This window comes from Lepus europaeus, chromosome 2 (assembly GCF_033115175.1).
Source record: "Lepus europaeus isolate LE1 chromosome 2, mLepTim1.pri, whole genome shotgun sequence".
Lineage (NCBI taxonomy): Eukaryota > Metazoa > Chordata > Mammalia > Lagomorpha > Leporidae > Lepus > Lepus europaeus.
The window spans coordinates 11169912-11182977 of record NC_084828.1 but is presented as its reverse complement, the minus strand read 5'-3'; the positions used below and the strand labels follow the sequence as shown (position 1 = coordinate 11182977).

Genomic DNA, 13066 nt, shown 5'->3' with positions numbered 1-13066 from the left:
CTGCCCCTGCGTGTCTCCTGCCCCTCGGGGAAGGGTGCACTGGGACAGAGAATCAAGCAGCAACAAACCTCCAAGACCAACCGGCTGCCCTTCCGATGCTCCCCGCCGCCTTCAGACACACGTCGGCCCCACTCGAGCCGAGGATTTCCGAGAACCGGAGTTCCGCGTGGGCAACCCGAGAAAGGCTGGGCTGGGCGGCGGCGAGAGGCCGAGCTCGTATCCCCTTCAGAGGGGGCACGCTGGACTTCTGCCGAGAGGCGTCTCCCGCCAACAACCCTGTGTTCAGAACTTAGACTTCCAACCTGGGGCGCCGCCTGCCAGCCCAGCACCTGATCTCACTGGCACCTGAATCTCACCGTACTGTTCGTGTTTCTATTCTTTTGTTCCAGGCAATTCTTCCATCTCTCATCCTGATTCCAGAGACTATGAATAAATCCTGTAAGTTCTCTAGTTGGCTTGGACCCTGGTTGAATTGTTAGACACAGGGTGCAGCGTGTCTGCCTTCTCTAAGCCAGCAAGCCCCATCGTTGATAACCGCAAAGACCACAAGTTAGGCCCGTTTTCGCTTGTTTTTAGAAGTTGCAAAAAGAAATCAGAGGTGGGCGTTTGGTGTAGTAGCTAACGCGACACTTGAGCTGGCACCACGTGCGGGGGTTAAGCCGCCCACTGCGACACTGGCAGCCCACGTCACAGCTGTCCTGTGTCTGATCCAGCTCCCCACTGACGCGCCCACAAGGCACCAAAGGACGGGCCCCTGCCGCCCACGTGGAAGACCCACATCGAGTTCCTGGCTCCTGGCTTTGGAGCAACCATTTGGGGAGTGAACCAGCAGATGGAAGATTTTCTCTCTCATCACTCTACCTTTCAAATCAATCAATCAATCTAAAAAAAAACAAAAAACAAAAAACAAAAAACCACAACCCAAAGGCCTGTGTCCCATATTGGAGTGCAGTTTGTGGTTTGCTTCTCCGGCTTCCCCCCAATGGGCACCGTGGAGCAGCGGCGGTGGCTCAAGTCCTTGGGGTCCTGCACCCACGTGGGAGCCCTGGATCGAGTTTCCCGCTCTCAGTGTCAGCCTGGCCCACCTGGCTGCAATGGGCGTTTAGGGAGGGAACCAGCAGATGGAGCTATTTCTCTCTCAAATAAACACATTTTCAAGATAAGCGTTATGAAAAACAAAATACTGAATTACCTTCCCAAACAGCACCTCTCTGAGCTGACCAGGTCTCCCTTGTACAACCATGTGTGTGGAAGCAATCACTTGTAGTTAACATGCTGAATGGCTATTTATGCGATCAGCATAATCAAGGCACTATTTTATTCTAGAGTATCTACAATGTGGAATAGACAACCACCAAAAATAAATAATAATAATAATCACTTAATGGAAATATTCTTCCACTCAAAAATAAAGACTAACATTTTGATATTCAATTTTTTAAAAAAAAGATTTAATTACCTATTTGAAAGTCAGAGTTACACAGAGAGAGGAGAGGCATAGAGAAAGGTCTTCCATTCTCTGGTTCACCCCCCAGTTGGCCACAATGGCCAGAGCTGAACCAATCCGAAACAGGAGCCAGGAGCTTCTTCCAGGTCTCCCATGCAGGTGCAGGAGCACAAGCACTTGGGCCATCTTCTACTGCTTTCCCAGGCCACAGCAGAGAGCTGGACTGGAAGAGGAGCAGCCAGGACTCGAACCAGCACCCACATGGGATGCCGACACTGCAGGCGGGGCCCCACCCACTAGGTGACAGTGCTGGCCCGAATGTTTGTTTTTTTTTGCGCATGTGTGTCCCCATTTGAAATATTAAGATCTATCTATTTATTCTAAAGGCAGAGTGGCAGAGAGAGAGGCAGAGACACCTTTTATCTGCTGGTTCACTCCCTGAAGTGGCCACAACAGCCAAGGCTGGGCCAGGTGGAAACCAGGAGCCTGGAGCTCCATTCTGCTCTCCCACATGGGTGGCAGGGGCCCGAGTACTTGGGCCATTTGCTGACTTCTCAGGTACATTAGTAGGAAGTTAGACCAGAAACAGAGCAGCCAGGACTTGAACCACCACTCCAATATGGGATGCCTGCATGAGTGGTGGCTTAACCCGCTGTGCCATGGCGCTGGCCCCTCCGAAACACTCTCGTACCAGGAGCCGGTGCTGTGGCCCAGCAGGTGAAGCCACTGCCTGTGGCACGGACATCCCTTATCGGCACTGTTGCAGGTTCTGGCTGCTCTACTTCCGGTCTGGCTCCCTGCTAGTGGCCTGGAAGTGCTAAGTGCTTGGGCCCCTGCACCCACGTGGAAGACCCAGATGAAGTTCCTGGCTTTGGCCTGGCTTACCCTTGGCCATTGTGACCACTTGGAGAGCGAACAAGTAGATGGAAGACCTGTGTTTCTCCCTTTTTCAAAATTTATTTGAGAGGTCTTCCATCCTCTGCTTCACTCCCCAAATGGCTGCAACAGCTAGAACTGGGCCGATCTGAACCCAGGAGCCAGGAGCTTCTTCCAGGTCTCCCACATGGGTGCAGGAGCCTAAGCACTTGCGCCATCTTCTACTGCTTTCCCAGATGCACTAACAGGGAGCTGGATAGGAAGTGGAGCAGCCAGGACTTCGCCTACTATGCCACAGCACCGGCTCCATCAAATATATATATATATATATATATGTATTTTTTGACAGGCAGAGTGGACAGTGAGAGAGAGAGACAGAAAGAAAGGTCTTCCTTTTGCCGTTGGTTCACCCTCCAATGGCCGCCGCGGTAGGTGCGCTGCGGCCGGCGCACCGCGCTGATCCGATGGCAGGAGCGAGGTGCTTCTCCTTGTCTCCCATGGGGTGCAGGGCCCAAGCACTTGGGCCATCCTCCACTGCACTCCCTGGCCACAGCAGAGAGCTGGCCTGGAAGAGGGGCAACCGGGACAGGATCGGTGCCCCGACCAGGACTAGAACCCGGTGTGCTGGCGCCGCAAGGCGGAGGATTAGCCTAGTGAGCCGCGGCGCCGGCCCAAATAAATATTTTCTAAAAAATTATTGTCCTAAATAGCTAATGTGCACTGAGTATGTCCCACACTCAATGAGGCACCGTTCAATTACTTTATACAAAGACTCCCACTTACCCTTGTCCTCTCTTAAACTGGCTGTTAGAGATTTTTCTATTAACTCATTCCCAAGGTTTGCATACTATCCTACTGCCTGGCTGAGTGCCAGCTTACCCACACTTATTTAAATGCCCAGTGGTCTTGATTGTCCCCTTCAGAGTGCTGTGAAGTCACTGCCCCAACAGTGGCACTGAAGGCTCTGGCAGCATCACCCAGGCCCCCCCGCGGCCTGTGCCCAGCCGCCCCATGTCCGTGGAAGCCTGGGGGAGGTGTGGACTTGCGGGCGCTGGAGGACGGTCAGGTTAGAGGTGGCAGCCAGGCAGAGGGCAGGTGCTGGGACAGAGGCTCACCGCCCCCTGTTAGCCCCCCAGCGGTCAGCGTCAGCCCTGGCAGGTGCTCTGCCCTGCCATCTCCTGTGGCTGCCCCAGTTCCGTCATCCTGGCTTCCTGGAGGGGCAGCTGAGAGACTGCACCCCTGAGGCTGGGGGCGGCCCAGGAAGGCACTCTTCCGCTCGCTCACTGTTCCTCCCGGGTCAGGGCCTGTGGGGCAGGCTGGTTAACACGTCCTCTAGCCGGCGCTCCTAGGCCTGAGTGGCATCTGTCGGTCATCGTGCTATGTGCAAACTTTCCTGTCTGCCACGAAGCAGCCAGTATTTGAGCCAGTGTGACGGCCAGGAAGGCAACCCTGGGCCAGGTGGAGGGCACACTGGCCCGACTGGGCTGCGGGATGCAGCTGCGCGCCTCACTGCCCAGGGGGTCGTCCCAGCGTGGTCCTCTCCCCCGGCCCAACAGCAGCTCTGGGCAGGAACCAATTGCCAACCCTCTTGGAGAGCGACCAGGCAGTGGTTTTCTCTGGGTGCATCTTCAAGTCAGGGTGGGAAGGGTACAGGCTGTGCCTAGACCCCTGTCCCCAGCTTCAACAGGACAGGACGCAGTGAGTGACAGTGGACCAGTGTGCCATGGCCTGACCCGACCCCGACCCAGCAGCTCGAGGCCTGCGACCCTGGGCACACTGGTGCCCTCCCGTGTGAAGGTGGTGATGCAGTGGGCAGTCACAAGGCTGTCACAAAGCCTACCGGAGATGAAGGTGGAGAGCAGCCGACCGGCAGCTGTGTTAGGTCAGGGTCAAGGGCGTTTTAGCGAGAGCAGGCAGGGTGGTGGTCCCCAGGGATGTAGAGTTGAGCCAGCCCTAAGGCCCAGCTGCACTTTGTTGAGGGACCGGGTGCAGTATACGCATTTACCCAATTCCCGAGAATAACCCGCACTGACCCCACTCGGCCGGCCAACAGGACCTGTACACCAGGAGCTACTGGAAGACAGACACAGACCAAGGCCCCGGGCTCCACTCTGAGACGGTCAGCGACACAGGCTGTTCAGGAAGCGCTTTATTGCTGCTCCAAGCGCCAGAGTTTGCACCGACAGAAGATCACCGCTCACATGATCGCCCGCATGGCCTTGCTCAGCTTCTGAATCTTGGTTTTTGCAGACATATCGACGTACTTCTCTCCGATGCGGACAATCATCCCACCCATGATCGACGGGTCCGTCTAGGGAGGAAACACGTCAGGAGCATGAACGTGCACGGACTTAGCTCGGCAGCCACGCGGGCAGAGGAGACAGTGCTAAACACACAGCACAACCGCATCTGGAGGAAGGCCAGCGCGAAGCTGTGCCTAGAAGTAGGTCATCATCTACACCGAACAACAAGCTAACATTCTCCAGAAGCTGATCCGCTAGACTCTGGCCTCAGAATCAGCCCTTACAGCATTCAGATCCGGCTGACAGCCATGAGAGCTTCTCAGGCTGGGAAAGCCAAGACACTGTGGCAAAACAAACAAACAAACAAAAAAAAAACAAAACCTAAATGAAAGATCTCTGTGAGTGAGATCCCAGTGAAAACAAGGGGCCATCAAAGAAGGAGGTGCCTTTCTCTGAAGGGAGGAGAGAACTTCCACTTTGACTATGACCCTGTCTAAATACTGATGGAGTTTGTGAACTCAAGAGGCTGCCATAGCCTTGGCAGCTCATGACAAGAGCCTTGGGTGATTACTGACGTCATAATTAAGAGTGTCAATTGTTAAATCAACAACAGGAGTCACTGTGCGCTTACTCCCCATGTAGGACCTCTGACCTTAATGAGCTGTACTATGAGAATTAATGGTAAAACTACTACTCAAACAGTACTTTATACTTTGTGTGTCTGTGTGGGTGCAAACTGTTGAAATCTTTACTTAGTACAGAGTTGGTCTTCTCCAGATAATTAAAAATGAATCTTAATGAAGAAGAATGGGATGGGAGAGTAGGAGGTGGGACAGGAGTGGGGGCGGGAGGGCGGGTATGGGGGGGGAAGAACCGCTGTAATCCGAAAGCTGTACCTAGGAAATTTATATTTATTAAATAAAAGCTTTCTTAAAAAAAATTGCTCTCTAAGACTCCCTCAAGCCATTTTCAGTTTCGAGTCACCTGGGGAAGCATCCCCCGGACAACGGACAACTGCAGACCCACCTTGACCTCCAGCTTCAGCACCTGGCCTTGGCTGAGGAAGCTCTTCAGGACTGTCTTCAGCTCGGACAGAGTGGCTTCCTCCAGAGGCTGAAACGGGGGAAGCGGCCTTCAGCTGAGGAAGGAGACACGGCGGGCACGCAGGGCACGCCCGGCTCGTGAACCCCCATCTCACCCCGGCCCCGGGTGAGGACGCACACCCACTGCCCCCGCGCTGCTGGTCAGTTCAGAGGGGCCCCGCCTCCTGAGCACAGCCGGGCAGCTCGGGCGCGGCACCGGTGTCCACACACGCACTCCCATCTGTCCTGAGAGGAGCACCCTGAGGCTGACACGGCCTGCCGACGCACGTCTGCCTGCGCTGGGGCCGCGGCGCTCCTCCGGGCTGCCCGGGGGGACGGTGCGCTGCTTAACCTGGCTCTAGCCTTCGGCTTCCCAGTCAGGTCCATGGCTCCCTGGCCCCTGAAGCTCTGGCCCGCTATCACCCTGCTGTGTGAACCGCAAGGGGAGACCCTGGGGCTGGCTCTGTCCTGCACGCTGCGTTCTCTCCGCTCTCTCCTGGTTGGTTAGCTGAGCACGGGAAAGGCTGCCCACGCCAGCAACTGATCTAACAGTGTCGTCTGCCAGGTGGTGGTGGGGAGTCGGTCAGGGCTCCACGAAAACGTGCTCTGCCTAAGCTTCCCCTCCTCGAGCCCAGGACCAGGGGCGCTGGCAGCTGAGTCCCTTCATCAGGACAGCGACAGTGTGCCCATACCACACGGGAACCGGCGGTCCGGGTGGCTGGGGACTTGCCTGAGGCCGCTCAGCGCGTGCACTTCCAAAGCCTGCGTCCTCAGTGACTAATCAGGTGTGCTTCCCACCGCCCCCCCGAAGTTTACAGGGCTAACAGTTGGTTCTAAAAAGCTTCTGCAAAAAATAAGCCGCCTTGAGCCTCTTCTAGAGGCTGGAACCACGAGTCTAGATGAGGCCGGGGCTGGGGACGCCAGGTAACCCCAGCACACTGTGCCGATGCTTATGCTGGAGGGGCGTCAGCAAGAAAACATGCATCTAAGACAACAGAACTGTCTCTGGAGAGGAGACGGGGTGCAGTAAGGAATGCAGACATCGTGTGTCCCTGGTGGTCTAGTGGCTAGGATAAGGAATGCAGACAGAGACAGAGGCCCGGGTCTGAATCCTGTCCCGCCTTGCGCAAGCCTGGGGCAAGCGACTCCGTCCCAGCTTCTGTGAAGAGAGGACAATCACTCCCACCTCCCGCGGATCGTCTCATGGTCACCAGTGAATTATGAAGTGAGGCTCTACGGCAAGTCGGCAACCTCCACGGGCCGTCCACCGACGCCTCCCACTCGCCACCCAAAGGATGAAGGATGAAGGACTAGGGACCGCTCGCAGGATAACTGAAACCTGGCAGGGACCAGCAGCCGCCGCGTCCTACTACACCTGACGCTCCTCACACTGGGCCTGGGCCTGGCCCCGGCCCCAGCCTCGGCCTGCAGAGCGCGGCTGGGAAGACGCACACCGGTCCTTCGCAAGCAGGGTCCGTGGAAGCCGATGCAGAAGGAAGCTTCCCCGTGCCAATCATCACCATTCCCTTTCTCAACTTCCAGGTGTTTTCCTTTTCTGCAACATGGTGACGCGCACGGTGTCAGGGCAAGCGCTGCTACTTACAGACGCGGTGGTCACTGTGCAAGGGACTTCTCCACGGTGGACGCTCATCATGGTGGAAAAGGCGGAGATGACTCCCTGGGCACTGCTCAAGCGACCGTTCTCAGCAAGCAGATCTGCAGAAGCGAAGGTGTCTCGGTATCAGAGGTCAGCCGGCCGCAGTGCCCTCACTCCACAAGGAACCTCAGGTCTGTGGCCCAAACACCGCCTTCGAGGGCCTTGAACATCAATGGGCGCCCCTCGCCTGCAGCCGTGTGGGCGGCTGTTCTTGGTTGGGGATCACCCTGCACCCAGGCAGGAATATGGGGGCCAAAGGAAGAGGAAGAAGCTGCTACAGCCGTCAGCTCTGGCTCTGCCACCTCTGAGCAGCGGACGGCACGTGCTGGGCGGACGGCACGTGCTGGGGACAAGAGGCCACGCGGGAGGGAGCGGCTCATGCTGGCCAGAACGGCTCAGCCTGGGGAGATCTGACGGAGCTGCGCCTCGCTGGCCAGCTGGCGTCCTCACGCTGGTGGCAGGAGCGTCACACTGGGCACCGAGAGCGGCGGGTACCAAGCACCCTGCCGACACAGACTAGGAGAGGCTGCTACCGTGGGAAGCAAGCCAGAAGACTGTGAAAACCACGCAAAACTGTCCTTTTATGGACCCTGCCAGAATGGGGGAAAACAACTTCCTATTTTAAATGCCTGCTCAATTTTGTTTTAAAGATCACACTGGCAAGCAAAAGAGAAAACACGGGGGCTTCTCCCAGAAACGGATATGCCACACACCTGTGTACTGAACTTGCAAAGTGATTTTCCTATTTGTGTTACCGATCCCAGTGTTAGGCTGCAGATCCCCAAGTTCACAGACTGTCCATGCTCAAAGGTGATGACATGAACGCCAACCGGAACCTGAACCCCGAGGTGGCCGCGGGAATCTGAAGAGCAACCCAAGGTGCACAAGGGAGGCAAACGTCCTCAACAGAGCCCCCGGCCGCAGGCCTGCTCCCGTAGGAAGCCCCGCTGTCCTCCATGGGCTGAAACTTCTGCCTGTACCGTCAGACAGCTGCTCCACTGCGCCGGGCACACAGGTCGCCCGGTGAGCCCTGGAGCCCTGGGCCGAGGGACCACATCCCCAGCAGCTACGCCCTAAGGGCTCCGGTGAGAAGACTCAATACTCACTCATGAGGTTGGCTGTGAGGGGAGAAAACCTCTCTTTCGCTGTGATGTCATTCAGGCTTTTCATTTTGACTGAACGCTTGACATACGGATTGAGAATAGAAGCCGCCAATTTGGGTTCCTTCAACAGTTGCTACAAGTACCAAGAACACATTTCTTTAAATTCTTTACGGCACAAACAAGCCCAGCGGCCACACACACACACACACACACACACACACCTTCTTATGAATTGAGAAAATTAGCACTTCTGTGTAACTCTTTCAAGTAAATAAATAAATCTTAAAAAAAGCATAAGATAGAATCAAATAAATCTCCACCTGCCTTTAAGAAAACACTGCTCAATGATTTTATACAGAATAAAAAGATGTTCCTTGAAAAAATGAAAACTACATGAAGCTTCTTCAATTCATTTTTGCTTTTCAAGAAAGATGACAAAACTAAGCAGGCGAAAGCTTTAATTCACATGTATTTTAGGGTACCCAATATGGGTGATGCCCCAGATCTCCCAGTAATGCAAGTGCAGACCTAAAGAAGGGGCTCAGTCTGCCAAGCAGGCCTCCCCTCCGTCCCCTGGGGGACCTCTCTGACCCAGGCTGCCCCGATCTCGCCCCGCCTCTCCCGCACGTCTAACCCCACTGCGAGACCGCTGATGTCTACCACACAGCCTCATGAGTGTGGGAGGAAGAGGATGGAACTGCCATCTCCACAGGCAACCAGCTGTCCCCATTCTGTGTGCAATGTTCTCTGGGATCCTGTATGTCTGAACGTGGCCACCAAAGGCCTGCTTCCAGCTCCCTGCCCCTCAGCCTCGGGCCACAGTTCCCAGGAACTAAGGGCGGCTGTTTCTGGTTAGGTATTGTTCATTCACCTGCCAGTTCCATTACCTGGCTAGCAAGTCCGCCCAGGCTGCCAGCCAGAATCCTACGGTCTCTGATCCAGGCTGCCTGTCACACGAGGCCATCCGAGGCCCAAACTCCCACTGGAATAGGCCCAGAGAAACAGCACTTCCCAAAGGGCGACAGCCATGTGCAAACAGCGTGACACCTGTGTAGCATCGCACGTCCCTCTCAGGGCCCCCAAAATGCTTTCATTGATAGAGTCTCAAGTCATTGCTCCCTTCTGTTCCTCCATGTTCTGACTACGTCCAGGCCTCCGTCAGACCCCATTCCACCCCAACCACTGTGCTCTCTGCTGGGAACACAGCCGGGTTCAGAACGGACACAGCCGACAAGCAGCGGCCCGAGAATGCCAGCGTGAGACCCTGTCTGCTGCCGCCGCCTCGCCCCTCAAGAGCCTCTAACGTTAAGGCCGGTCCGGTGTCCCTGGGGGATCACAGGACTTGGCAGGGCTTGACCGGCAGGTTAACTGGTAACGGAGGGAACATGCCACTGTTACTGTTAGGACCTCAGTTGCAAAGAAAGCACAAAAAGCAAAATGATTGCGAGGAAAAAGCAGCACAAAACAGTAAAGCTTCCACGAGGTGCGGGCACAACACAGAACGGAAGCACCACTCATCCATTTGGCTAGCCTGTGGTCTTCTCCCGAACAATAAAAATAATTTTTTTTCTAAGTACATGGATTAAAAAAATGCAAGGTATTCTGAAAACACACAGTCACACGGCACGGGCTACCCACGGGACTGTGCCCCCCGCCCCTCCCTTCCTGTCCGAGGGGAGGGGGCGAGGAGAAAGCACACGGAGAGGGGACACAGCGAAAGGGACAGAAACTTGGGACGTCAGGGCAAAGGCGAGCAGGGCTGCTCCCATCTCAGCCACACGGCAGCGTTCTGCCAATGCACCTTACGCAGTCTTCACGCAGAACAGCGCGGCACCAGCCCGCCCAGGGCTGCCCTGCGGTTCGGTCGGCGAGGTGCCCACCCCCTTCCCTCCTTTTGCTGCCCAGGACACGCGGCTGCCATTCTCCCCTCTCGTCTTGGGAACAACCTGCTAATTAAAACCCAGGAAAAGCCTTCATAAAGAAAACAAACTCTCCGACACAACCAGCAGGCATTTTAAACGCCATTGTAGAAACTGCTGGATAGCAAGCTCGGATTCTTGAAGGTAACCTTTTAAATCCTTCCCTGAAATGGCAATTTTTCTTAAATCCCCACCTTACAGTTTGAATTGATATTTCGATCTCATCTCAGCCCAGAGCCCAGGTTCCTTGTGTTACTCTCCGTATGTGTATCTGCGTGTTCCTGTCATGGAAGTTTCAGAAAAGCCAGCACCATCACTCACCGCAGGCGTCAGAGAATTACTATTGTTATTTTGTGACTCCCTTCTCAGAAGCTGTCTTGTTAGGGACGCACAGTTAAGGCACCACAGCAGAGAAGCAGGCAGGGCCCACCGCGCAGCGAGGGGAGGCGCTTACCGCCACTCTGAGCAGCTCCTTCTCCACCTGCTCCAGTTTGTTCTGCTTGGAGGCGGCCGAGTAGAGGGCGGTGGCATAGCGGCCTTCCACGCCGTACACCTGAACCGGCGGCTTGAGGACAGGGGGAGGGGAGCGAAGGGAGATCGGTGAAACGCGCTTCGTACAGACCACACGGCACGGACAATCATCAGAGGGCTGTCCTAGACCCTCACGCTGATTAGGGGTTTGGGTGTTTCCTTGGCCTGATCAGGCAAACGTTTTAGGAAGCACCCGCAGCACCCCTTCATCCCTGTGGCGGCGCTGCTGGGACTCCGCTCCCAGCCCCACTCCCCAGCGTTCAACGTCACAGAGCCCCACGCTCGAACCATCTTCCCCAGTAGACTGTGGCCTTTTTCCTACACGCCATAGCCAATGCACAACTGCACGTGCCACGTGGTGCTGTGTGGTTGCATGGGGGAGAGCCCAGGCTCTAGTTCCAGACAACAATGAGGCCGAGCAAAGCAACCCTGGGCACCTTCTCCTGGAGCCTCAGTTTCCCCTTTTACACGATGGCAAGGCCCGCCATGCTCCAGCGCCACTGTGGGGCGGTGAGAGAGGCGTGGAGGGTAAAGTGAGACTGCTCCTGGTGGCTCTGGGCCATCTGGTGCTTGGACAATGGGCAGGGACCTGACAGTCACTTCTCACCCACTTCAAGGTTCCGCTGGGGTCTGTCACAGGGCAAGCACTCTCCACCATCACTGTCCCCACCCTGCGCACATGTGTCTTGTGAATCGCAACAACATGCAAAGGTTTACGTAGACGCGACACCACCGGCCACGGCCATGGCCAGACTGAGGGCTAGAGCACGCACACCCTCCCAGAGGCTCCTCCCCTACACAGGTGTGTGTATAAAGGACCTACCCTCACGAGCTTGGTAAACGGTCCGGACCACGGACGTGCTGAAGCTTCGCACCTTCAAAGCAAGAAAGGAAACAGGTCAAACGAGGCGTCTTCGAGAATCTCTGTAATTCATTCAATCGCGACCTAAGACTGCCTTTTAAACGATGCTTTTCCACATAGGCTCCACGCGGGTGAGCTGTCTTTAGTAGCCAGGAGTCCATGTTCTCACCGAGAATCACCCCAAGTTGTCTGGAAAATCGCTTTCCCAGTCATCTCCTAGTTCGCCAGGAACGGGCCGAGGCTGAGCGCCCCAGTACCAGGGAGAAAACGCTACCTTCCAGGAAGTTAACCTCTAACATTTACGTCCACACCTCCCCGAGCGGGATGTTTAACACAGGGGGAGGAATCCGTAAGGAGCTGTGTCAGATGGGCTTTCTCAGGGATCCACCTGCTGCCTAGTGGTAAAGGCGGGGCGTGACCGGACTAGTTCAAGTCCCCAGCGATGCCCTCGCGGCTCTCAAGGGCCATAGTCCACGCACCCGCAGAGGCACGGATCGCCCTCCAGGGCTCTGAGCGCCACACGTACTGCATTACAACCGGCTGTAAGGACAGGGTTCCGGGCTTACGGGGAAATCATGGAAGCTACAAAGCACCGCGGGGAGACGGCAGCGCGGCTATTTTATTTTTCCCAACGCCACTTTCTCTGTGACACTGGGGTTCGGGAATTAACCCCATCACTCACTGCCCAAGCAGCCCAGGACGCCCCATGTGGGCTTCTCGTTCTCATGTCCTTTATAAACCTGGGAAATCCGCCTTAAGTCACCAGCGACCCCCGACGGTTTGCAGAGCCAGGGGTTTCCCGGACGGCGCTCTGAGGACGCCGAGATGACCGCGCGCCCAGCACCGCGCCGGGCACCCCCACAGGCGTCCCGGGGGGCGCGAGCCGGGCCGCCCTCACTCGCCAGGCCCCACGACCTTGAACGGCGGCCTTGGCTCCCCAGCGGTGGCCTCGAACCCTAGCGCTCAGGCTCTGGTACAAGTCTCCCCAGGGAGGGCGTCCTTCTCACCTGCCGGGTGAGCCCGCACACTGCGGGGGCCGCCATCTTCTCCCGGGCAGCTGTAGGTCAAATCCGAGCTGGAAGAGAGGAAGGGGGCGCGAGGGCGCACGCGCGCCGTCAGCGTACCCGCTAGGCTCTCTGGGAAGTGTAGGCGTAGGTCGCCACGGCGGCAGTGCGCACCCACCTCCTTCAAGCTGGGAGTTGTATAGTCCTTAGACGATTGCAGTAAGGGTGGACCTCCCACGGGGAGGCTGCACCTGCAAACGGAATCCTTGAGTTCTGGTCCCCGGGGGTAAAAAACGATGGCGTTTGTCGCCTTTCACAGATACCTTTATGTCTGACGACTCA

At 56.2% G+C, this 13066-nt stretch overlaps 1 protein-coding gene across 1 annotated transcript; it reads right to left on the bottom strand.

The window, feature by feature from the left end:
- Positions 1-4457: 4457 nt before the first annotated feature.
- ATP5PO (ATP synthase peripheral stalk subunit OSCP) lies at positions 4458-12778 on the bottom strand. The gene is given in 8 exon segments (XM_062205685.1): positions 4458-4634; positions 5593-5679; positions 7252-7364; positions 8412-8541; positions 10782-10892; positions 11682-11702; positions 11704-11733; positions 12728-12778. Coding segments are annotated over 8 exon segments (642 nt in total). The 5' UTR covers positions 12764-12778; the 3' UTR covers positions 4458-4520.
- Between the last annotated feature and the right edge of the window lie 288 nt (positions 12779-13066).